The sequence below is a fragment of the Oryctolagus cuniculus genome, chromosome 11 (assembly GCF_964237555.1).
Source record: "Oryctolagus cuniculus chromosome 11, mOryCun1.1, whole genome shotgun sequence".
NCBI lineage: Eukaryota > Metazoa > Chordata > Mammalia > Lagomorpha > Leporidae > Oryctolagus > Oryctolagus cuniculus.
The window spans coordinates 119,810,143-119,833,365 of NC_091442.1; the positions used below are offsets into that span (position 1 = coordinate 119,810,143).

At 65.5% G+C, this 23,223-nt stretch overlaps 1 protein-coding gene across 3 annotated transcripts in view; it reads right to left on the reverse strand.

The window, feature by feature from the left end:
* Positions 1-23,223, reverse strand: part of PHF21B (PHD finger protein 21B) — a 53,521-nt gene that overhangs the window by 17,957 nt on the left and 12,341 nt on the right. For all 3 annotated transcript variants that reach the window (XM_070051536.1, XM_070051534.1, XM_070051533.1), the window contains exon 3: positions 1,317-1,409. In XM_070051536.1, coding sequence (XP_069907637.1) covers positions 1,317-1,409 — 93 coding nt within the window. The remainder of the gene's footprint in view (positions 1-1,316; positions 1,410-23,223) is intronic.

Genomic DNA, 23,223 nt, shown 5'->3' on the forward strand with positions numbered 1-23,223 from the left:
GGTGTACACAGCAGGCGCCAAGCCATGGAGAATGAGGGACTGGGTATGGTGTACACACCAGGCGCCAAGCCATGGAGAATGAGGGATTAGATATGGTGTACACAGCAGGAGCCAAGCCATGGAGAATGAGGGACTGGGTATTGTGTACACAGCAGGCGCCCAGCAAAGCTGAGCCATGGAGGATGAGGGATTGGGTATGGTGTACACAGCAGGCGCCAAGCCATGGAGAATGAGGGACTGGGTATGGTGTACACACCAGGCGCCAACCCATGGAGAATGAGGGATTAGATATGGTGTACACAGCAGGAGCCGAGCCATGGAGAATGAGGGACTGGGTATTGTGTACACAGCAGGCGCCCAGCAAAGCTGAGCCATGGAGGATGAGGGATTGGGTATGGTGTACACAGCAGGCGCCAAGCCATGGAGAATGAGGGACTGGGTATGGTGTACACACCAGGCGCCAACCCACGGAGAATGAGGGATTAGATATGGTGTACACAGCAGGAGCCGAGCCATGGAGAATGAGGGACTGGGTATTGTGTACACAGCAGGCGCCCAGCAAAGCTGAGCCATGGAGGATGAGGGACTGCGTATGGTGTACACAGCAGGCGCCCAGCAAAGCTGAGCCATGGAGAATGAGGGATTGGGTATGGTGTACACAGCAGGCACTGAGCCATGGAGGATGAAGGACTGGGTATGGTGTACACAGTAGGCGCCGAGCCATGGAGGATGAGGGACTGGGTATGGTGTACACAGCAGGTGCCCAGCAAGGCTGAGCCATGGAGAATGAGGGACTGGGTATGGTGTACACAGCAGGTGCCCAGCAAGGCTGAGCCATGGAGAATGAGGGGTTGGGTATGGTGTACACAGCAGGCGCCCAGCAAGGCTGAGCCATGGAGGATGAGGGGTTGGGTATGGTGTACACAGCAGGCGCCCAGCAAAGCTGAGCCACGGAGGATGAGGGTGCCGGGCGCTGACCCCGGGCCTCTCTGCACTGACACGGCTCGACATGCCCTGGGCGTCTCACTCAGTCCTCACAGGGCTGAGGCGCGGCAGGCACCTGCGCTGGGCCCTGGGCAGCTGGGGGCCAGGTGACTGGGCCACAGCGTGCGGCCCCCGCGGGAACACCTGCTCTGTCCAGGACACAGCGCCTGGGGCCAGCTGACTCTCTGTTCCAGCCTCCTCCTTCCTCCACGGAAACACAGCCCGGTCGGGGCCGCTAAACTCCCAGCGTCTCCACCGAGGAACGGGCGGGGGGCGGGAGGGGGCGGCGCAGAGGGACGGAGACCGCCGGACACGGGCCGCCCCACGCTCACCTGAGGTAGCACCGCGGCTCCTTGCCCGGCCAGCCTCTGCAAGGAGCTGACCTGAGGGCCCGTGACAGGCACTGTAGTGATGACGCCCAGAGCCTGTGGGACAGAGAGAGGCGAGCTGAGACCACCGCGGCCCCGCAGCCGGACCACCAGCGCGGGGGCCCTGCCTGCAGACGCCCAGCTTCTGCTTCCTTATGATGGGAAGCACGTCTCAGCAGAATCAACAGCCATCGAAGCCACCGAGTCCCGGCCACACCAGAGCCGGGGGCCGGGAACTCCACCCGGGTCCCCCACGCGGGTGCAGGGGCCCGAGCACCTGGGCCATCTTCTGCTGCCTCCCCAGGTGCCTCAGCAGGGAGCTGGATCGGAAGAGGAGCAGCCGGGACTCGAACCAGCGCCCCCATGGGGAGCCGGCCTCCAGGCAGTGTCCTGCCCCGCTGGCCACAGTGCCGGCCCCAGAAGGAAACACTCCTGGCAGAGCGGCAAACCAGTCCCGGCAGCAAGGAACGGGACGATTTCTCCCAAACAGGGTGGATGTGGCCGCGGCGCAGGGCTGGCCGTGCTGATGCCGGGAACTCGGTCCTGCCCTCGGGCCCCGGAGAGCTGTCAGAATCCATCCGGAGGAGCAAGGCGGCAGGAGCACCGGACGACAGGCGCCCGCGTTCCCACAGACCAGGCGCCCGCGTCTACGAGCAACAAAACAACTGAGCGTCACCTGTCACGGCGTCAAGACTTACCCATAAATCTGACAATGGCCAGTGAGACCTGCCTACTGAAAACCCAAACTCTGCCCAGACAAATCTAAGAAGAGCTACGAGAAAAATCTGAAAGACCCGAGCCAGGAGGTTCGGTAATTAAAAATTAACTCGGCACAATTAAAAACCCCGAGGCTGGAGTTCGTGCAGGAGAATGGAAAGCCCGACTGCTCCGAGTCGGCGGCGGACGAGTGAGCCGAGACATGAGTCGCAATTCGGGCAAATTCACAGCCCCCCCCGGCCCTTCCGAAGACCCCCTTGCGCCCCCGTGACACAGCTGTCCCGGGGGTTCCGTGGCAAGGACGAGAGAAATCCAGTGTCGGCGGTGGCGTGGGAACCAGAGGCAGCTCTGGTTGGACACCCGACCCCCGCGTGACGGTCCCTGCAGACGGGGTCGTGGAGGGTGACCGGGCCGTGGAGACGGAGCCCTCCCGTAGCGTCCTCATGAGAAGGGACCCAGGAGCGCTTGTGCCCCACCCCCCGTGCCTGTCCTGATCACAAAGGCACGGCTCCCGCTCCGCTCGGCCATCACCCCACCAGAACTCCTCCAGGCCCCGAGCCGGCCGCCTGCTCCTCTCGGTGGAGCCCGACTGCCCACTCCTGCCTGGGAGGTCCCAGAGGAGGCTCGGCACAGACCCGGCAGCTTCCTGTGTTCCTTGCCGGTGGCCTGGTGAGCGGCGCTGCCGTGTGGTCCTCGGTGCCACCCAATGCCCACTTTTCCAGGCGCACGTGGGGGCGTGGGAGCTGCCCCCGCCGTTACCCCTGACGCCCGCTGTCTCCCAGAGTCTGCCAGGTGAGTCGAGTGGAACCTCAGGCTTCTCCTGCCCCGGCCGCCTGCGCCTGGACAGCGGTCAGGTCCCTGGGTCCAGCTCAGACCCGAGAGGCGAGAGCAGCTGCTTGGTTCTGGGCTGCGGTGACTCCGCCAGGCTGGGGGCCCGGGCCCAGGGGCAGCTGCTGTGTCCCCTGCAGGCGCTACACAGGCGGCCACACGGCTCTCCCGTGGTCTGGTGTGGGCACTGCAGGGCAGGGCCACAGCGGCCCCGGGAGTGCGAATTCCAGCTTCGATGGGTGGGGGCTTGAGGACCCCATAGGGACTGTGAGGAATCTGCTTCCACTGGGCTTCCCCTGTGGCTAGGAGGCTGTGGGCCCGCACACTTTCCCAAGTCTCTGGGCGTCCTCTGTGTGCCCAGCTGCTCCGGCGGGCCGGCTCCCGGCTCCCCGGTGGTGACCAGCAACTGTCCCAGGAGGGCAGTAGTGTCCACACCCAGAGGGAGGGGAATGGGAAGCCGAGAGAGGGAGAAGGTGCAGTGGCTGCCGGACACTCGCGCTCCCGAGAGCTGGGTGGGAGAAAAAAGGCGGAGCTGACTTTGCTACACCCACCTGGTTGGGGGGGGGGAATGTGGAGAACCCACCCCCGGCTCCACAGAATCAACGCGCTCAGCCCTGAGCCCCCGGCGCACCTTCTGACCCCACCCACTAGACCCCTGACCCCAAGCCACCTGACGGAGGGCGGGGCACCTGCACCACCGTCGGGCCCAGGGCACCCAGCAGCTCCATGGGCGCTCAGAGTACGGGAGCCCCCAGCCAGGCTCCCGGGAGGACAGGTCCGTGCTCCGCACACCAAAGAGGGGACGGCCCTCTGGGCCAAAGCAGCTGTGGCAGGCAGAGGCCTGGCCGTGGCCCTTCCAAGACGGCTGCTTCCTCCCAGAACACGCGGTCGCCTTCCACCCACGCCAGCAGGGCTCCGGACAGTCCACTCTGACTGCTTCTCACCCCTGCTGGGGAGACCCCCAAGCACGTGCCCCGCGTCCCTGCAAACCTCTCACTGCCAAGCTGGAACAACGCTGTAGCTGGCCAGGGCCGGCTCTGTTCCCGCTGGGAATTAACGGAAATGGCAGCGCCACCAGCTCGGAGGCCGGGGGACAGCGGAGTTCACGGCCACCCTCTCGGGTAAATGAGCGCCACCGACTCCATTTCCAGCTCCAAGCACTGAGCAGAGAGTGGCCACGAGGTCAAAGACAACGTCAAGTCTCCCTGCATTCCTGGGGCACCTGGGACTCCCCAGGAAGGCTGAGACAGGAGGGCACACAGGAGGACACACAGGAGGGCTCACAGGAGGGGACACAGGAGGGCACACAGGAGGGGACACAGGAGGGCACACAGGAGGGCACACAGGAGGGCACACAGGAGGGCACACAGGAGGGGACACAGGAGGACACACAGGAGGGCTCACAGGAGGGCACACAGGAGGGTACACAGGAGGGCACACAGGAGGGGACACAGGAGGGCTCACAGGAGGGCTCACTGGAGGGGACACAGGAGGGGACACAGGAGGGCTCACTGGAGGGGACACAGGAGGGTACACAGGTGGGCACACAGGAGGGTACACAGGAGGGGACACAGGAGGGCACACAGGAGGGCACACAGGAGGGCTCACTGGAGGGGACACAGGAGGGGACACAGGAGGGCTCACTGGAGGGGACACAGGAGGGTACACAGGTGGGCACACAGGAGGGCACACAGGTGGGGCACAGACCAAACCAACAGGAAGCCACAGGTGGCTCTGGGAAAGCCCAGCTGCTAAACCGTCTGAGAGCTCGGGGCTGGGCCAGGAGCCGCGGCGGGGCCGGTCTGGGCTCGGGCAGCAGCATGGCTGCTGGGCCTTGCTCAGGGGGTTCCTCACCTGTAGCAGTAGGGGCCCCGAGGGCGGGTCCTCAGAGGAGTCCAGAGAGTGAGGCCCACAGCCAGACAGTGCCTGGAGCAGGCCCGAGGCCCCTGGGCACTGGGCAGAGGGCGACTCCCGGAACTGGGGAGGAGCGGGGGAGCCGGGCTGGCAGGAAGCAGGGCCGAGGTGCCCGGGGGCAGCTGCTTCCAGGGCCTGGCCTGAGCTGCAGGCCAGTGTGGACCCTGAGGGCAGGCGCTTGCCCCACCTGCCTCCATTTCACCCCCGCGGGCGATGTCTTCCTTGGCACAGGCTCTGTGGCCTCCCTGGAATGCAGGCAGCACCGGCCCCGCTCCCCTCTGGACTTGCGAGCTGACCCTTCCTGGGTCCCCTCGGCCCTCAGCTCGGGGGCCACACCCATGCCCAGCCGCTGCTCGTGCAGCCTCGGAGAGCCACCACCCCTGCACCTGCACCGAACAAGCAAGCGCCGATGCAGGTAACCGCTAATAAACATTACCACAGCACAGCGCCACGTCCTGCCACGTGAGCGCCACGTCCTGCCACGTGAGCGCCACAGCCTGCCACGGAGGCCGGCGCTACCCACACAAGAAACCCGGCTGCTGCCGAGAGAACAAGGCGGTTCCAGGCCGGGCCTTTACGCCTCGACCTCTGGCCTCCACTGGCCCCCAGCGTGTCCACGGGGGCTGCCTGGAGTCCACCTGAGCCCCAGGGACGTGCTCAGTGCCCCCGCCTTGCAGCCCGGCTGCCCCACACAGGGGGCAGGGCCACCAGGCCCACTGCCCAGGCGAAGAGGAACCAGCCCAGACCTGCAGGACCCCCCACCCGGGGACTCCTGCCCACGTGCACAGAACCTGAACCAACAGCAGCAGCTGCAACCAGGACGGCGCCCCTGCCTGGGCAGGGGACCCGGTCAGCTGGAACGCTCTCCCAGGGCGGCAGCCGCGGCCCGGCCCGGTGACCCTGACCGCGCTGGGCCGGGGGCAGGCTGCAGAGCGCGCCAGACTCCTCTGCCCCGACACTCACCCCTGCCAGCGGCTCTCTGCGCTGCAAAGTGGTTTAATTAACTTGAAAGGATGCAATTTTATGCTATTTAGTTGGAAGCCCACACTCTGAAGGCGTCCTGGTCTAAGGATCGGGGCACAGCACGGTCACGAGGTCCCCAGCAACCACGGGGGTGGGGGTGGGGGTGGGGGAACGCCCACACAGGCAGGTTCTGTGGCGCAGGGAGGGTAGGGAGGGTGTCCCGGGAGCCGCCACGCCGGCCGTGTCTGCAGCGATTCCACTGGAAAACGAGGACTGGGCTGGGTGGGGCTGGGTGGGGCTGGGAGGGGCTGGGCCCCCCACCTGCTGCCATTCTCAGGCTCTGCCTGCCGGGAAAGCCGGGGGGCACAGCCCTGGAGAGAAGCAAACGGCCTGCGACCCGGACCCACGGAAGGAGCCTTCCAACAGGCACCCCCTCAGGGAGGAGGGCAGGGCTCAGAGGACCCGGGCGGGGCTGGGGTCCGGACTCCTGTCTGCTCCTCGGGCTGATGCAGCAGCCCCTGGAGAGGGGCCCAGGGCTTGGCTCCAGGGCCACTGGCAACGGGAGCCCAGAGGGGCTGCCTCCCTGGGGCCTGGGGTGCCCCTCCCTCCTCCCTCCCGTGCGCCTCGCCTGGGGTCCCCGTGCTCGGGGACTCGAGGCTGTGCAGGAGGCCCCGGCACCCGGAGGGGCAGGCAGGCAGCTCCCAAGCAGATCACGGCGGGTGAAACCCAACCCCTGGCCGGGCCTGTGACTGCCGCTCCCCCTCCGGCCTCCAGACCTCAAATCTAATTTCCATGTCCGCCGGCCCAGGCCTCATCACCCCAGCACCCCCACTGCCCCGGAACCTGGTTTAGGGGACGTGCACCTGCACAGGCGGTGCGGGCAGCCGGATGACGGCTGGGACCTGCCCCGCCACCCCAAGGCCCCCTCGGTGACACTTGGCAGTGACGGCAGGGGGGCCCGGGACCTCCCAGCCTGGACGCCCGGCTCTGCTGAGGACACACCACTGTTAGTAAAGATGGAGGAGCGATCCATGGCACAGGGCTGGCTGTGCAACCTGACGGGCTCTCCCTGGGGCCTACACCAAGGAGGCCCCAGCCAGCCCTGGCACAGAGGCCCACGGCCCCACAGGAGAGCCGGTGTGGAACCCGCCCCGGGCCCATTCGCACGCACCACTTGGTCCTTCTGCTTTCTGAGCTGTGCACCTGCCCTGTGCCGGGCCTCCGGGTGCAGCAGGACAGTTACTGCCCGCAGAGTAAGGGGTGGACACCTCGGTGATGAGGGGCCCAAGGACATCCCGCCAACACAGACGCAGCACCTCCCCGTCCGGGCGAAGTCCACAGCCCGGGAGCCGCACACGAGGATTCCGGTGGGCACCGAGAACGGAGAGTGAGCGGCCCCCGCTGCAGAGTGAGGAGCTCCAGGTCCCCCATGGCTCAGCAGGGCGTCCGGGGTGTGCGTGGCGCTGGGGTCAGACGGCGGGACCGACTCCGTCCCTCCCAGTGCAGCCCCGCATACAGGAACCCTCCCCCAGGAATGGCCCGGTGCCACTCAGATGCCACGCCTGCCCCTCCCTGTGCTGTCCCCAAGTGAGAGTGCCCCCTCCCACCAGGAGAAGAGTCAGGCGCTGGCCCCCAACCCCCCACCCCGTATCTGACCGGCTGCAGCAGGGGCCTGGCCTGTGCCTGGAGAGGCCCTGCCCCTCCCGCCCCCCCCCAGCTCCCCTCAGAACTCAGGCGCCGCCCCTCCCGGGCCCTGCCCCCTCAGAACCCAGGCCCCACCCCTCCCGGGCCCTGCCCCCCTCAGAACTCAGGCGCCGCCCCTCCCGGGCCCTGCCCCCCTCAGAACTCAGACCCCACCCCTCCCGGGCCCTGCCCCCCTCAGAACTCAGACCCCACCCCTCCCGGGCCCTGCCCCCCTCAGAACCCAGGCCCCCCCCTCCCGGGCCCTGCCCCCCTCAGAACTCAGGCCCCGCCCCTCCTGCTGCCTGGACCGCCCTTCCCCTCTGCTTCCCATGCCGCCCCTTGATGTGGGCCTCACCGGCAGCCCTCCAGTGTCTGGGCCACAGTGCCCGCCACGGTGCCTGCAGGCAGACCAGGCGCACTGCGCCGTGCCCTCCGCACCAGCAGCTCCAAAGGTTCCCAGGGCAGACAGGGTGCAGGGTCAGGTGGGGTGTCTCCTCCAGCCTCCGTCCCCCCCCCCCGCCTGGGGGCCCAGCAGCAGGTGGCCCGGGTGCCACTCCTCCCTGGCGCACCTGCCTCCCTCGGGTGGGACGGGCTGTGCCCCCCGCCCGGTGTTTTTGGGGCACAGAAACAAGTCAGCACAGACGGCAAGCGTAGGACTGTGAGTGCCTGGAGCCTCCTCGCCGGCCAGACACAGAGGAAAGCCCGGCTCCGCGGCGACCTGGATTCAGGCTCGGCCTTTGGGCCGTGCCCAGCAGCCACGCGTGGGCTCACATCACAGAGGGGAGGTTCCTGCCCCTGCTTAATCCACACACGAGAGCCTCTGCCCGGGGCCAGGCGGCTCCATGGGACGTCCGGGCACAGCTCCAGGTCCCACCCACCATCAGCCTGCGCTGAAGGCGCACAGCGTCCCAGGAGGCCGGCAACGAGGGGTTGCGGGCGCAGGCTCCGCGTGGGAAACAAGATGAGGGCGTTTTCGCCTGGAGAGCAGCTGAGCAGAGAGGGCCACGAGGAGGGCTCCACCCCCGGCACTGATTGATGGCGCCGGGCCGACCCAGGGCCTGCGCGCGGGGACCAAGCTGCCCGCACGAGTGAATCTTTTCGTCATCACTCAACACTTGACAAGGGCAGCCAGGATCAGACAGACAGGAAGTCCTCCCCAGCCCCAGTGCCGCGCCCGCAAGGTGCCTCCAAGTTAAATCCCACCGTCAATCTTCAATCCGCTCACTGCAGGTGGCAATTCAGCCCCGGCGCTGGCACCGCTGCACGGCAGGAACGCCGGGAGCATCCCGTGTCCCGGGACTGCCAGCCTCCGCCAAGGGGAGGGCGGACACCTCGCACGGCCCGGGAGGACCGCGTCCAACTGGCCTTGACCCTGAGGCCGTGGGAAGACCCTGGAGCCCTCTTGCTGGGCCCACTCTAGGAAGTGGTTTTCACTTTTGGAAACAGGAAACACAGGAACAAGTAAGGGATGGGCGACGGGGAGCTGGACAGGGCTGGGATTCCACGTGTGCCCAGCTAACGAAGGAACGACGGCCGCGCAACCCGGGAGAGGAGCAGGGCGACCACCGCGGCCACGGTCCCGGGCTCAGTCCTCACCCCGGCGCACCTCCGGCAGCAGGTGCTGTCCACCCCCCGGCCACTGCCCAGGGGCTTCCCGACCGCCCTCAGCCGCCGCAGGCCCAGCCCCGTCCCTCGAGGTGGACCGCGGCATTCACAAGCAGTGGCTTATTCGGAAAAGGCTGCCCTGGTCTCCCCCACCCCCGATTCTCCGCGTGAGGCCTCACGAAGGTACAAAGTCAAGTGCCCCAGCATGGGCCGCCTCCAGGTGCCACCGTACCCCTCCCACAGCCCTGGAGTGGTGCCCCCCGTCGGCTCAGGCCGGGCCCCCGGGGGCTCCGGGGAAGCAGGGTCTTCGGCCTGTGACTCAGCGGGGTAGGGGGAGACTTCCGCACGCTGAGGCTCACCCTGGACCCGGGACCCACAGCCACACTCCAAAGGCAGACACCGCCAGGGAGCTTCCCACTTGCAGCCAGAATCAGTCTACCCCCCTCACTCGCTCACTCTCTCTCGGGGAGAGCACCTCCTCTCCCTCCCCTGGGCCAGGCCGATGCCCCCCCCAGCCCCCAGCCTCCTGGAGGATCCCACTGCTCTGGGCTCGAAGCTGCCTCCAGCTCTGTTCTCAGCGTGCAGGGTGTGCAGCAGGCCACTGCTGCTGCTCCTGGCTGTGTCTACCTGGGCAAGCGCCTTAGCCGCTTGGCTCCCCAGCTTCCCCCGGTACCCCAGAAAAGCACGCACAGAAAGTGCTCTCCCCCACAGCGTGGCGGGTCTCCCAGCAGGGCCACCTATGGCTGGTGTGGACACCGCAGTCTCTCGTGGCTCCTGGCTCGGACCCGACCCGCCAGCCTGGAGCTGGGACACCTGTCCTCGGACACCTGTCCTGGCAGCTGCCGGGCAGACCTGGGTCCAGCCTCAGGCTGCACACCCGTGTGCACACTCCCGCCCCTCCGTCCACTCCCCACCCCCACAGGCAGGTCCCTCGGGCTCCGTGTACACCCCAGATGGCACATCCCGTCCTTGGCACTCACGACACCTGCCGCCTACACCCATCAGAGCTCACCCTGAACCCGACCGTCCCACCTGTCATGGGTCGTCCCACCCCCTCCAGCCTCAACTCAGCCCCTGCTCAGTCCAGGCTCTCGGCGTCTCCCCAGCTCCCGTCTGTCCTCCAAGATCCCGAGCCGACTCAACCCCCACCGCAGGGCATCTGCCACGGCAGAGCTGTGCTGACCGTGGGGGGTGTCCTGGCCCCCATCGCTGCAGGCCAGAGCTGAGCGGCTGGCACCTGACCCAGGAGCCCGCATGACAAGACCACCCTGGCCACTGCTAGGAAGTCAGCCTGACACGGGAGCCACTGGCGGATGCCGGCAAGGGGCACACGCGTGCGTCCCTGCACCTGGGGCGAGTGCCAGCCCCGGGCCACACACCAAGGATGCCCGGGTCACCCCACCACCACCAGCAACACAGACCACTTCTTCCCCACGGGTGAGCCCCGGCTGTCCCACGCTCGGCAGGCCGGGCGTTCCGTGCCTGCTCACCTGCCAACACCTGGCTCCCAAGGCGGGGCTGCGACTTCAGGTGGCACAAGAACCCGGCCGGGCAGCGGGCAGCCGCGGGCGGCTCTGTAGGTGACCTGACCTGACCTCCGGCCTGCAAAGCTCTTTTCTCCCAGCAGCCGCCCCATCTCTCCAGCCCTGTGCTCTCACACGCTCTGCCAGCAGGTGAGCGGACAGGAGGCAGGCCGGTGCCAGCAGGGAGGACTGGCCCAGCACTGGAGGCGGAGCAGAGACCCAGCCGCTGTCCCCAGGGAGTCTGCAGGTAGCAGGGGGACCACAGCTGCAGAGCCTGAGCCAGCGAGGGTGGGGCTGGGTGGGGCTCCCCCAAAACCAGCTCCGCACCAGCACAGAGGCCAGGGCCCCCACCGGCACCTGCAGCAGCCCCAGAACAACTCCAGGGCCGGGTAGGCAGGCCTGCTCAGTCAGAGCTGCCGGCGGCACGGCTGTCGCGGACCGGGACAACACCCAAGGGCCACCTGCCGGCCCTCGGGCCCACCTTGAACTCCAGGGCCGGGAAGGCAGGCCTGCGCAGTCAGAGCTGCCGGCGGCACGGCTGTCTCGGACCGGGACAACACCCAAGGGCCACCTGCTGGCCCTCGGGCCCACCTTGAACTCCAGGGCCAGCCCAGCACCAGCAGCCAGCCTGTAAGCCGCCCTCCTGCACCCAACATGGCCGGGGCTCCCCGGGGTGTCCTCCTCGAATGGACACTGAGAAGGGGTCCAGCCCTCTGCTGGGTACACGCGCCTCTGCTCAGGGTGGAGCCAATCTATGTGCCCCCCCCCACTGTGTTCCCAGGCACCTGCGAGAGCGTGGCCCACTCCGCACGAGCCAGCTGGCCCGGCTCCCGGGGAACCGCGTGTCCCCACACCCCCCAAGACCCTCGGAGGCAGTCAGCAGAGCTGGACGCTCTGTCCTCTGGGTCACTGAGTGCCTGACGTGAGTCCACACAGGCCCCTCCCAGGCAGGGCTTCCAGGACACCTGCGCCCCCACCTGGCCCCACTCAGTCGGGCTCGGGGTAGGTGTCCCGCCACTGTCGACCACCGAGTCAGAACCCCGGCTGGGGAGGGTTGGCGGCGAGGGCCTGGGTTAGGGCTGGGTGGACGCAGGCGAGAGTGGCCCTGGCTGTCCACACCACGTGCACTGGCTGAACCCCCAAGGCCGGGCCTGGGGCAGCCCTCACAGAACAGTGATGAGTGATAAACTCTGGGCTGGGACATCCAATTCCCTGCACCCTCACGGACCCAGGCTGGAGCCTCCAGCCCTAACCACCTCGCCAGCGTTGGTGAGAATGGCAAAGGCAGTTACCGACAGCTCAGGTTTTCACTTGGGGGAAAACGGATGAGCTAGGGACCCGGGTGTCTGGCCGGCTGTGCTGTCCCCGTTTCACTAAAGGGAGGGGAAGCCTCGGACAGCAGAGACGTCCGAGTCCCCAGTGGCCCAGGGTCAGGTGGTGGCAAAGCTCCTCAGCCACGGTCAGCTCAGGCGTGCTCTGGACAGAGCCGGACCCGGTGCTGGGCACTGGAAAGCCGTCATGCAGTCAGTCCACAGACGGGAAGCAACCTCCTCCCTGGACAAACGCAGCCCCACTCCTGCCCTCCTGCGCTGTGGGCCCAGGGCTGGCACCACGGTCGCTGGAGGCCAAGGCAGGCTGGCAGGTGGCGCTGTCCAGACACGGGCGATGACCGCAGGTGCAGCCTGTCATCAGGGCAATGGCGGCCCAGGCATCCGCGGCTCCAGTCAGCCGGCAGAACCCACACTGGGCGTGGAGGAAGTGGGGTGCTGTCCCGGGCGAGGCCGCACACACTACAGCAGTGCACTGTCAGGATTCTGCACTGACCTCTCACTGGGCCCAGTCTGCAAACGCATCTTCACCCCGGGCGTGGACGGGCAGGAAGACACCGGGGGGCGGGGGGGGCTCTGGTCCTGGCCGAGGTGTCAGGTGCCCATGGAGGGCTAAGACACGGCTCCGGGTAAGGGGAGGGGCCGGCCCTGCACACAGCGGCCCCTGGAGCCTGTGGGTCTCCGTGCTGCACCCCCTCATCAGAGAGATCACGGGGATGACTCGAGTCCTACAGATGTCCGGGGGTGACATAACAGTCATCACTCCCACTCTGGACCCGAGAGCAAGGCCAAGCAAACGGAAAACTGGGGGCTTCTCGGCTGCATCCGAGAGCCGAGGCGCAGGACAAGCCGCTGGCCCAAGCACCGGGAGGCAGACGGAGGAGGGTGGGGGCTTCCGGGGGACCGCCCTTTCCCAGGGCTAACCTCCAGAAGTGACGGCGGGAGCAGAGCACCCCCACATCCCCAGCCTGGGCAAGGCCCTGCGACAGGTGGAGAGGGGGCACCATGGGAGGGGACTGTGCGCTGGCAGACCCTACCCAGGACGCTGAAGTCAGGGGAGACTTCTCGGAGGCAGTGGTGTCAAGTCAGTCAGCCGTTAAAGGATCAGCAGGAACAAGGCCAGAGAGCCAGGTCACGGGAACCCGGGCAGGAGCAGGAACAACAGAAGGTGCCCATGTCAGGGGCGCTGATGAGACCCCCGCTCCGGGGTGTTGGGGCTCTCCCCCGCGACCTCAGACGGGGAAGCACCGATCCCATTCTCTGCCTGGATGTGTGTGTGTTTGTGTGTCGGGGGGACTCTGAGTGAAGACGCGGGTCTGTGACACCCACACCTCGCTGCCTGCCCGGCTCTCACAGCCACAGCCACACATGGGACAGTGGGAGGGACCCGGCCAGGATTCAGAGCACACAGACGTCCCCAGGCAGCAGGCGCCTCCCCCCAGCCACGCGCACACACGAGGTTCACAGCTCAGATCCGAGCCCGAGTCTGACTTGGACGAGCAGGACCGGGAGGCGCTCGCCACGCCCACCTGGTTTCTGGGAAGGACGCCGCCTCCCCCTGCTACTGAAAGCTGTGGTCACCCCGTGTCTGCTCAGCACCCACAGAGCCGAGCAAAACAAACCATTAACAAATGATGTGGCGGTGACGAGCCCTCGAAGCCGAGAGAATCCCCAGCCGATCCTCCCCTGGCCTGCCTGTACCTCGGCCACAGGGCAGGGCCGGGGCCTGGCTGGGGATCCCCCACAGCACCCTCGGCTTCCGGCTTTGCTTCCCCCTTGCCGGGGAAGAGAGCAGAGAACCTTCCAGAAGCTCCTCCACCATCTCCACTCCCACCCACGCACATCAAGCCCGCCTTTCTCCAGAGACTGAGAGTCAAGGGTCCAAGCCCACGACCGACCCACTTCAACTCCCTTCCCCACCCTGCCCTACCACCAGCAGGTGCCGCCTCCTCCTGTACCCTGGTGTGATCCTGGCGGAGGGTGGATGGGGGCCTCACGTAGCAACCGCGGGGCTCCTGGCCCCGCCCTGCCCCAGCCAGCCTCGAGAGTGACTGGACCCCAGGAAGCAGGACCGATCAGGCATCTCCGCCCCAACCTGGCCACCGCAGCCACTTCTGATGGCACAGGCTGGGGACTGCAGCAGTGTCGCCTCCCTCGGGGGGAAGACAGGAGGGAACGGAGGCTCGGACATCCTCCCTCCCTCCGCAGCTGCCCGGCCCGGCCCGGCCCAGCCCGTCAAGCGCACACCCACGCTGCGGACCAGCGGCTCCAGGAGCTGTCCATGGTGCTAACCCAACGGGCCCCCAGGACCGGCGCCCCTCCCACCAAGACCGCCAGGGACCCGGCCCCCTCCTCACCCAGGAGAGGGCGCAGGGAGGGCTGTTTCATTTCCCGAATTTATCTTTGTTAGAAACAAAGCGTTTACAACTTGGCCTTAAGCTTGTCATCATGGGTCGCTCTGTGTGTATGTAAAAAAGTGCCCTGTGTCGTTTTCTGCAGTTTTTAAACTGTAACAGAATCAGCCCAGGACATATAACGCTGCTTCACGCTGCCGCTGCCGCACGGGCCCGCAGGCTGCGCTCCCCTCCACTGCCGCGGGCACCGGAGTTTCGCTTCAGTGGCTGAGACATTCAGGTCTCCTGGTCCACCCGGGACCGAGGCTGGCCAGGACACCTGCATCCATCCCCAGCTGCACTGGCTGGCTGGCAGCTTCTTCTAGACGTCCCCATTCCCACCCCCCAGCCCTCAACATGGACCCAGAGGGGACAGAACCAAACCTCGCCAGGTAGTCACCGGCACTCCCCGACAGAGGTGAGGCCGGCATCTCTGTGCGTCTGACTGACCTCCCCTTTCTCCTCCTCCAGGAAGGCTGACTCTGAGGAAGCAAGTGTACGTGCCCACCTGGTGGGACTGGACAGGCCAGTCCAGCGTGGCCCCTGGGTGAGACAGGCCCACCCACCCCAGGGGGAAACGCAGGGGTGAGCATCGCCCCAGCTCCCAGACCTGCCCCCAGTAACAACCCCAGAAGGTCTTTCCTCAAGCTCCGACCCCGCCCAGGAACCCCCAACCCCGCACCCCCCACAACAGACTCAGGGCTCAGGAACCCACCCCCAGGGCAGGGCGGGCCACACCTGGCTCACTCAGCTCCCCCTGCACAAGTGACCCAGGTGCACACAGGTCTGGAGCCTGGAGCATCCCCCCGGGGGTGTGGAGGTGGTGGGGGACAGGAGGAGCTGCTGTCTGGGCTGCCCCTCCCAGCAGCCGTGGCTCCTTGGGTGCTACCTGCCCAAGGGGTGCAGCAGCCACGGCCAAGTCCACCTGTGGCACCCAACACCCCAGAGCCTGCCACGGGCTCCGATAGGCACCGAGATGCTAGAAGGTGGCTGTTAGCGGGAGGGGGGCTGCTGGCCTCCTCCCAGACTCGATGCTGGCCCACTGCCCCCTCCCTGCCGCATCCAGGGGCACCCCGAGCACCTCCCCCTGCAGGGATGCGCCTGGGACCCGGCAGCATTCCCCTCCCCGCCTCACCCCTCCCGTTCCTTCCCCTCTCAGAGGCACCTGTTCAGAAACTGCCTCACTAACGCCTCACAGATGTGCCTGGTTTACAGGCTGGGGGCTTCAAACTTATCAGCTTAGCACTTAGCTCCTTTTCTCATTGAGATGGAATTGGTCCAACACAGACGTAACTGTTCTGGGGCCGGCGCTATGGCACAGTAGATTACGCCTCCACCTGCCGCACCCGCATGCCGCACCCGCATCCCATATGGGGGCCAGCTCGAGACCCGGCTGCTCCACTTCCCACCCAGCTCTCTGCTGTGGCCTGGGAGAGCAGTGGAAGATGGCCCGAGTGCTTGGGCCCCTGCACCTGCGTGGGAGAACTGGAAGAAGCTCCTGGCTCCTGGCTTCGGATCAGCCCAGCTCCAGTCGTTATGGTCATCTGGGGAGTGAACCAGCGGTTGGAAGGCTTCTCTGTCTCTCCCTCTCTGTTATTCTGCCTCGCAAGTAAATAAATAAATCTTTAAAAAAAAAGAGCAACTTTTCCAAGCACTCGCTCCAGTGGCTTGGAGGGCGTTCACTGCTGCACAGCCACTCCGCGCGCCGCCCCACAGGAGCACCCGGCCCAGAGGACAGGTGCAGGGTCACCCTTGTCTGCAGCCGCGGAGAACACACGGCGAAACACATCGGCTTGCAACGATGGGCCCAGAGCTCCCGGTGTCTCCAACGGGGGTGTCCAGCACCCTCACCACAGGCCAGGGCTTGGGCCGGGGCCCAGCTGTCCAGTGAAGAGATTTGCAGGGACTGCTGGGCTAGGGAGGGAGCAGAGGAGATGAGCCGGGCACGGAGGAAGCCACTGCCACTGTCACTGACGGCGCGGACTCGGGCCACCCTGGAAGGCTGCAGCCCTGCCGACGCCGGCCCCACGGTCCCCCCAAACACCACGGAGTCACTCTGGGTGCTGGCGTGCGTGTGTGTGTGTGTGTGTGTGTGTGTGTGTGTGTCTCCCAAGGGACTAATTAGCGGCTACTCAGACTCGACAGCAGCCGGGCCAGGGTCCTGCGCCCCAGCTCGGTCTGACCCGGGCCCGGGAAGCAACCCCTGTCACCCACTGCCGTGGAGCCTCCGCCCGGCTAATCACCGCTAATTGTGACACGGGCTCTGTCTTGCTGCAAACGCGCTCAGACTTGCCAATCAAACACACCGCTCCACCTTGCGTGTTCTTCCAAACAAACGTTCGTGCAAGGCGAGAAGGAACTCCCAGCTCTGTCCTCTCCCCCACCTCGGGGGTGGGACCACGTGCACAGAAGGGGTCTGGGGTCCACAGCGTCCCTGCGGGTGGGAGGGGGCGGCAGCAGGGAGGGAAAGCGAGCCCAGGAGCCCAGGTGAGGGAGGCAGGGGGCACAGAGCTGCCGGCGTCACCTGCCTCTCCCCCTCGGGGACACTGTCTCCCTAGCCGTCCCCGGCTGGGCTGATGGCTCCCCTTCAGTCCCCCGCGGCCCTCTGGTTCCCGCTTTCCCTCACCAGGCCGGGAACTGTGTGCAGATCTGTCTCCGTGATCCCGGGCACCTCACCCAGGGCCTGGCACACGGCAGACGCACAGGAAGCTACAGCTCCATGGACAAACGGCCCGCCCCTCACTCAGGACTCGGGACGCTGAGCGCCTGGCACCGTGAGCGGCCGACGGCAAGGCCTGGCAGGTCTGGCTTTGCACCTGCACTCTCTCAGCCAGAGGGCGGCAGTGCTGGCTCCTTGGTGTCCCTAAATAATACCCCCCGCCCCGGGGAAGCAGCACTGTCCTGGCCCAGCTCAAGGACACGGTGAGTGATCCTGGTATTTCTGGAATGGGAACTGACAAAAGGTTGACCCTGAATGTGACTTAATATAAAAGCATCGGTTACTATAGCAACACCGCCAGAGAACTGACTCACCCCTGCACCCACCCCACCCCCCAGGACGGGACCAAGGCATCGTAAGACCCCCAGCCAAGGCCCTCAGCCGGCCCCTGTGGCCTTAGCAGACGTCAACCCCGTCACCCTGCCCAGCCTCGGTCCCTTCCCCTCTCCGAGACTTCGCTTCTGCCCCAGTGAAAGGAGCCTGGCGCCCCTGCCACCTGCCACTGCCCTCGCAGAGACGTCAGGGATGAACGGAACAAGGCTAACTGCCTGGCGCAGGGAGAGTGGAGGAGGGGAAAGCAGGGGCGGCGCTGGGCACCGGCTGTGCAGTCCTGGGGGGCCAGTCCTGCTGAGCCCATTTCACAGATGAGGAACCTGAGGCCCAGAGGCTTGTCCACCTCCTCTAACAGGATGCCCGGGGCCCCAGTGGCGTCGGGATGGTTCCAGGCCCTCATCCCCCGCTCCATGCACAGGGCCAGGCAGCTCCGCAGGCCTCCCCGGCCCCGCCCCCGACAGTACCCAGCCCCCTCCACCTGGCACTGGCCCTGGCGTCTGGCCCCTGCCCCAGCAGGAACCACCCAGGACCAAGCAGTGAGAAGCAGACCCTCCGTCAGGGGAGGCTGTGGACTTTAATTAATGCCCGACTTCGTGTCTCTGGCACTTGTCTGTAACAAGGCTCGCGGAGGGCGCTGACCACCGATGGTGACTCTTATCTGGAAATCAACGCTCATCCGCACGTAGCTCACTCCAGGGGAGAGCCTGGCTGCCGGGGGAGGCTCCGGGGGACAGCGCGGTGCCGGCCGTGACGAGGTCGGGGGCGGCACAGCCACCACGCACAGCTCACACACACAACACGGCATCTGACCCGCGTCAGACGTGTGCAAAGGCGAACCAGGGGAGGCCCCTTACACGTCTTATTATCTTCATTTTCTTTAAAAGAGGGAGAGGGGGAGAGGGGGAGAGGGGGAGAGGGGGAGAGGGGGAGAGGGGGAGAGGGGGAGAGGGGGAGAGGGGAAGAGAGGGAGAGAGGGGGAGAGGGAGAGAGGGAGAGAGGGAGAGAGGGAGAGAGGGGGAGAGGGAGAGAGGGAGAGAGATCTACCCACTGGCTCACTCAAATGCCTGTAGCAGCGCCGGGCTGCAGGCAGGAGCCGGGACTCCACTCAGGTCTGGCACGCGGGTGGCAGGGCCGAGTTCTTCCGCCGCCACCTGCTTCTTCCCATGGTGCACAGGAGCAGAAAGATGAGCGGAAACAGAGCGGCCAGGCCTCAAGCCGGGCACTCTGACGAGGGCTGGAGTGCCACGCGGCGACTTCACCCCTGCCCCAAACGCCCGCCCCGGGGAGTTCGCTTACTGACCCAGAATGGGAACAGAGCGGGGCCCTTCCCACTGTGAGCCATGACGGCTGCAGCGGCGGCAGCCTCGGGGCTGTGGGAGGCCCAGCCGCCACGTGGCCCTGCAGGGAGCCCAGACCAAGGGGAGGAGCCACCGTCAGCACCAGCACCTGAGCCTGGCAGAGCCAGGGCCGGGCCCACCCACCACCAAGCTAAGGGTGGTGCCACAGACATGTCGGGTCACCTTCCATGCTTCGTGCATTCGTTGTTGTTTTTAAAGATTCATTTGAGAGATGGAGTTACAGACAGTGAGAGGGAGAGAGAGAGACAGAGAGAGAGGTCCTCCACTCGCTGGTTCATTCCCCAAACGGCCGTAATGGCTGGAGCAGCACCGATCCAAAGCCAGGAGCCAGGAGCTTCCTCCGGGTCTCCCACGTGGGTGCAGGGGCCCAAGGACTTGGGCCATCCTCCACTACTTTCCCAGGCCACAGCAGAGAGCTGGATCAGAAGTGGAGCAGCCGGGACTCGAACCAGCGCCCATATGTGACGCCAGCACTGCAGACAGAGGATTAACCCACTGCGCCACAGTGCCAGTGTTGTTGTTAAGGAAATACATTTTAAAATCTGTCCTAAGAAACCCCAATGCAGGTGAAGAGAAGTGTCTAAACAGCCATCACATAAATCACCATGGCAACAACCTGACAGCGGACTGACCAACGCCAGGGTCGCCGGGTCGCGGCTCCATCGGGCACAGCCCGCGGGGCTACGGTGATCACACCACTCGTGTTTGCCGAGGACCTGACAGCTTAGAAGGCTTTCCTCTCCAGGCTCCAGGTGGCAAACCCAAGGCCAGGGATTCTATGCCTCACCCCAGTGCATGAGACGAGCAACGCAAGAACCTAGGGCTGGGCCCCTCTTCCACACCCCACAGTCCTCACTCCATCCCTGGGGTTAGCCAGGCACCACAGCCTTCACCACCACCACCACCACCACCACCACCACCACGCCCTACCGCCACTGCCATCCTCGCTACCCCCATCTCCATCTCCACCACCATCACCACCACCATCATCCTCACTACCCTGACATCATCACCATCCTCACTACCTCCATCACTACCTCCATCACCACCACCACACCATCATCCTTACTACACCACCATCATCACCATCACCATCATCCTCATTACCCTGACATCATCACCATCACCGTCCCATCACCATCATCATCACCATCCTCACTACCCCCATCACCATCACCATCATCCTCACTACCCCGACATCATCACCATCCGCACTACCTCCATCACCACCACCACCACCACCACCACCACCATCATCCTCACTACCCCGACATCATCACCACCCTCACTACCCCCATCACAGTCCCATCACCACCATCATCACCATCCCATCACCATCCTCACTACCTCCATCATCATCATCATCACCATCACCATCACCATCCTCACTACCTCCACCACCACCACCACCATCATCCTCACTACCCCCACCACCATCCCATCACCACCATCACCATCACCACCACCATCATCCTCACTACCCCCACCACCATCCCATCACCACCATCACCACCACCACCACCATCATCCTCACTACCCCCACCACCATCCCATCACCACCATCACCATCACCATCACCATCATCCTCACTACCCCCACCACCATCCCATCACCACCATCACCATCACCACCACCATCATCCTCACTACCCCCACCACCATCCCATCACCACCATCATCACCATCCCATCACCATCCTCACTACCTCCATCACCATCATCATCACCATCACCATCCTCACTACCTCCACCACCACCACCACCATCATCCTCACTATACCACCATCATCACCATCCTCACTACCCCCATCACCATCCCATCACCATCATCACTACCTCCATCACCATCACCACTACCTCCATCACCATCACCATCATCATCACCACCATCACCATCACTACCCTGACATCATCACCATCCTCACTACCCCCATCACCATCACCATCACCACCATCATCCTCACTACCCCCATCACCATCCCATCACCATCATCACTACCTCCATCACCATCACCATCATCATCACCACCATCACCATCACTACCCTGACATCATCACCATCCTCACTACCTCCATCACCATCACCATCATCACCACCATCACCATCACCATCACATCACCATCCTCACTACCTCCATCACCATCACCATCACCACCATCATCCTCACTACCCCCACCACCATCCCATCACCATCATCACTACCTCCATCACCATCACCATCATCATCACCACCATCACCATCACTACCCTGACATCATCACCATCCTCACTACCCCCATCACCATCCCATCACCGTCCCATCACCATCCCATCACCACCACCATCACCATCGCCGCCCGTGGTCCTGCAGCCGGGGGCAGAGGGCAGACGCGTGATTCAGGGCTCAGGACGCAGCCGCGGCCCCAGAGTTCCCTCTCCCTCCACGCTGAGCGAGAGGCTAACAACCTGGGGCGACAGCGGGGGCAGCGGGAGTGGAGACCCGGGTCAGCAGAGGGTAAGCCACGCTCACAGCGGGACGACAGACGCTGGGAACAAGGGGTGCAGCTGCTGGCGGCAGGCACGTTCCAGGTGGGAGCCGCCGGGAGGTGAGGAGGAAGAAGAAATGTTTAGGAAGTGAAGGCGCAAGAAGAGGGACGGGGCCAGGGAGACCGTGGCCGGTGGACGTCTTGAGCCAGCGGCAGCAGCGACGGCTCAGCCTAGAAATCCCGTCTCTTGGGTGGCCACGGCACCAGGCTCCAGACACCCATCACTCACTCACTCACGCATGCCTGCCGCCTACCGGGCGAGCGCCAGGATTTTCTGCACTTGGCTCATGATGGCATCTGACAGCTGTCCAGGGCAGAGTTCACAGCAAGAAAATCTCACAGTCTCTGACCACCCACAGCACTGGTGGCCACCTCTGGATGCCACAGCAATGGCACAGCCCAGCGCCAAGGAGCTCGCGGAGGGCAGGCCCTGCGGTTCAGGGCCCCCAGGCCCCCGCCACACGCCGTCTCGTCTCGCTTTCACCCAGATCTCTCCCAACAGGTGGACGGATGGGCGGACGGGAGCGGACAGACGCCGGGGTGCCCTGAGGATCACAGCTGGGCCTTGCTGTGTGGACGGTGCGGCCCCTGCCCCACAAAGAACCCACCCAGGAAGGAGGACTCGGAGGGGCTTCCTGGGCGACTGGGTCAGCACTGGCGCGGGGCACGGCCTGGCCAAGCGCCGTGAACTTGGGGCAGCGTCCGGGGCGAGCTCCCCACTGCATCTGCAGAGGCTGCTGCCCACAAGGCACATGCGGCTGTCGGGGGTGGGCAAGGGCGGTCAACACAGGGACCAGGGCGTGTGCCAGCGAGAGCCAGGTCGTCAACAGAGCCCGGGCAGCCTTCGTCACCCACGTGCCTCGAAGCCCGGGCCCGGGGACCAATCAGAAGTGGCAGGCAGTGGTGTGGGGGTGGCTGTCTGCCCTGCCCACGTGGCCTCTGCCTGCCTCCAGATGTGTGCTGGGAGGCACAGCACGGCGCCTCCGCCCGGAGCCTGGCCTGTCCCCGGGGGGGGCATGGGGACTCTGTAAAGGGGACACAGCCCAGCCCGCAGGCTTTTTCAGTTCAGTGGACGGCAAGGAGCAGGGGCTGAATCACACAAGGACCAGAAAGTTAGCCGCAGGGCAGCTCCGGCCCTGGCTTCTCTGTGCCATCAGGTGGCAGAGCCGGCGCCAGGAGGAGGCTCACAGAGCTCAGTCTGAGATTGTACATGGGTGGCCATCAGAGTGGTCACTCAGAATGGCCTTAAGGACCAAGTCCCCGGCCTTTGTCAGGGTCCCCCGAGGTTTCCTGGGCTGCTCCCGACTCCACGACCGAACCATGGCAGAGTGGGGTTTCAACCAGGGAAGGCCGGGGCCCGGCCACTGACAGGATCTGAGCCGAGCCCGGCGCAGGTTAACAGCCTGATGCCAACTCCGATCTGGCGTGGATGTGACCAGCTTCAACCAGCAGAAGCACCGGGCTGAAGAGTGCCCCCGAGGGTCGTGTCCACCTGCAACCTCGGAACGTGGCCCTGTTTGAACCCAGGTCTTTGCAGATGCAATGAGGTGAGGCTGAGGCCACTCAGGTTAGGGTGGCCCCTAAACCCAACGCTGGAGTCCCCTAGAGGACGAGAAGACACGGGGGGAGGGGGCCGTGTGAGCGCGGAGGCAGAGATGGGAGTGATGCGACCACCGGCCAGGGACAGCAGGAGCCCCCGGTGCAGGGAGACGCAGGGAGGAGCCCCCCGCGCAGGGAGACGCAGGGAGGAGCCCCCCCACGGAGGACGCGTGCATTTCAGACCTCGGTGCTCCCGACGGGACCGTGAGCCGCTCCTGCTGCTCGGAGCCTGAGGCAGCCCCGGGACACCCGCAAGGCAGAGCAGGGAGGTAACAGGCAGGGGCCCTGCAGGCAGTGGCCAAGCCCACGGTGCCCCAGGCCCACACTCCCTCCCACATGCCACCTGCCGGGTCCACAGGGTCTGGAAGCAGCTTCTCTCCTGTC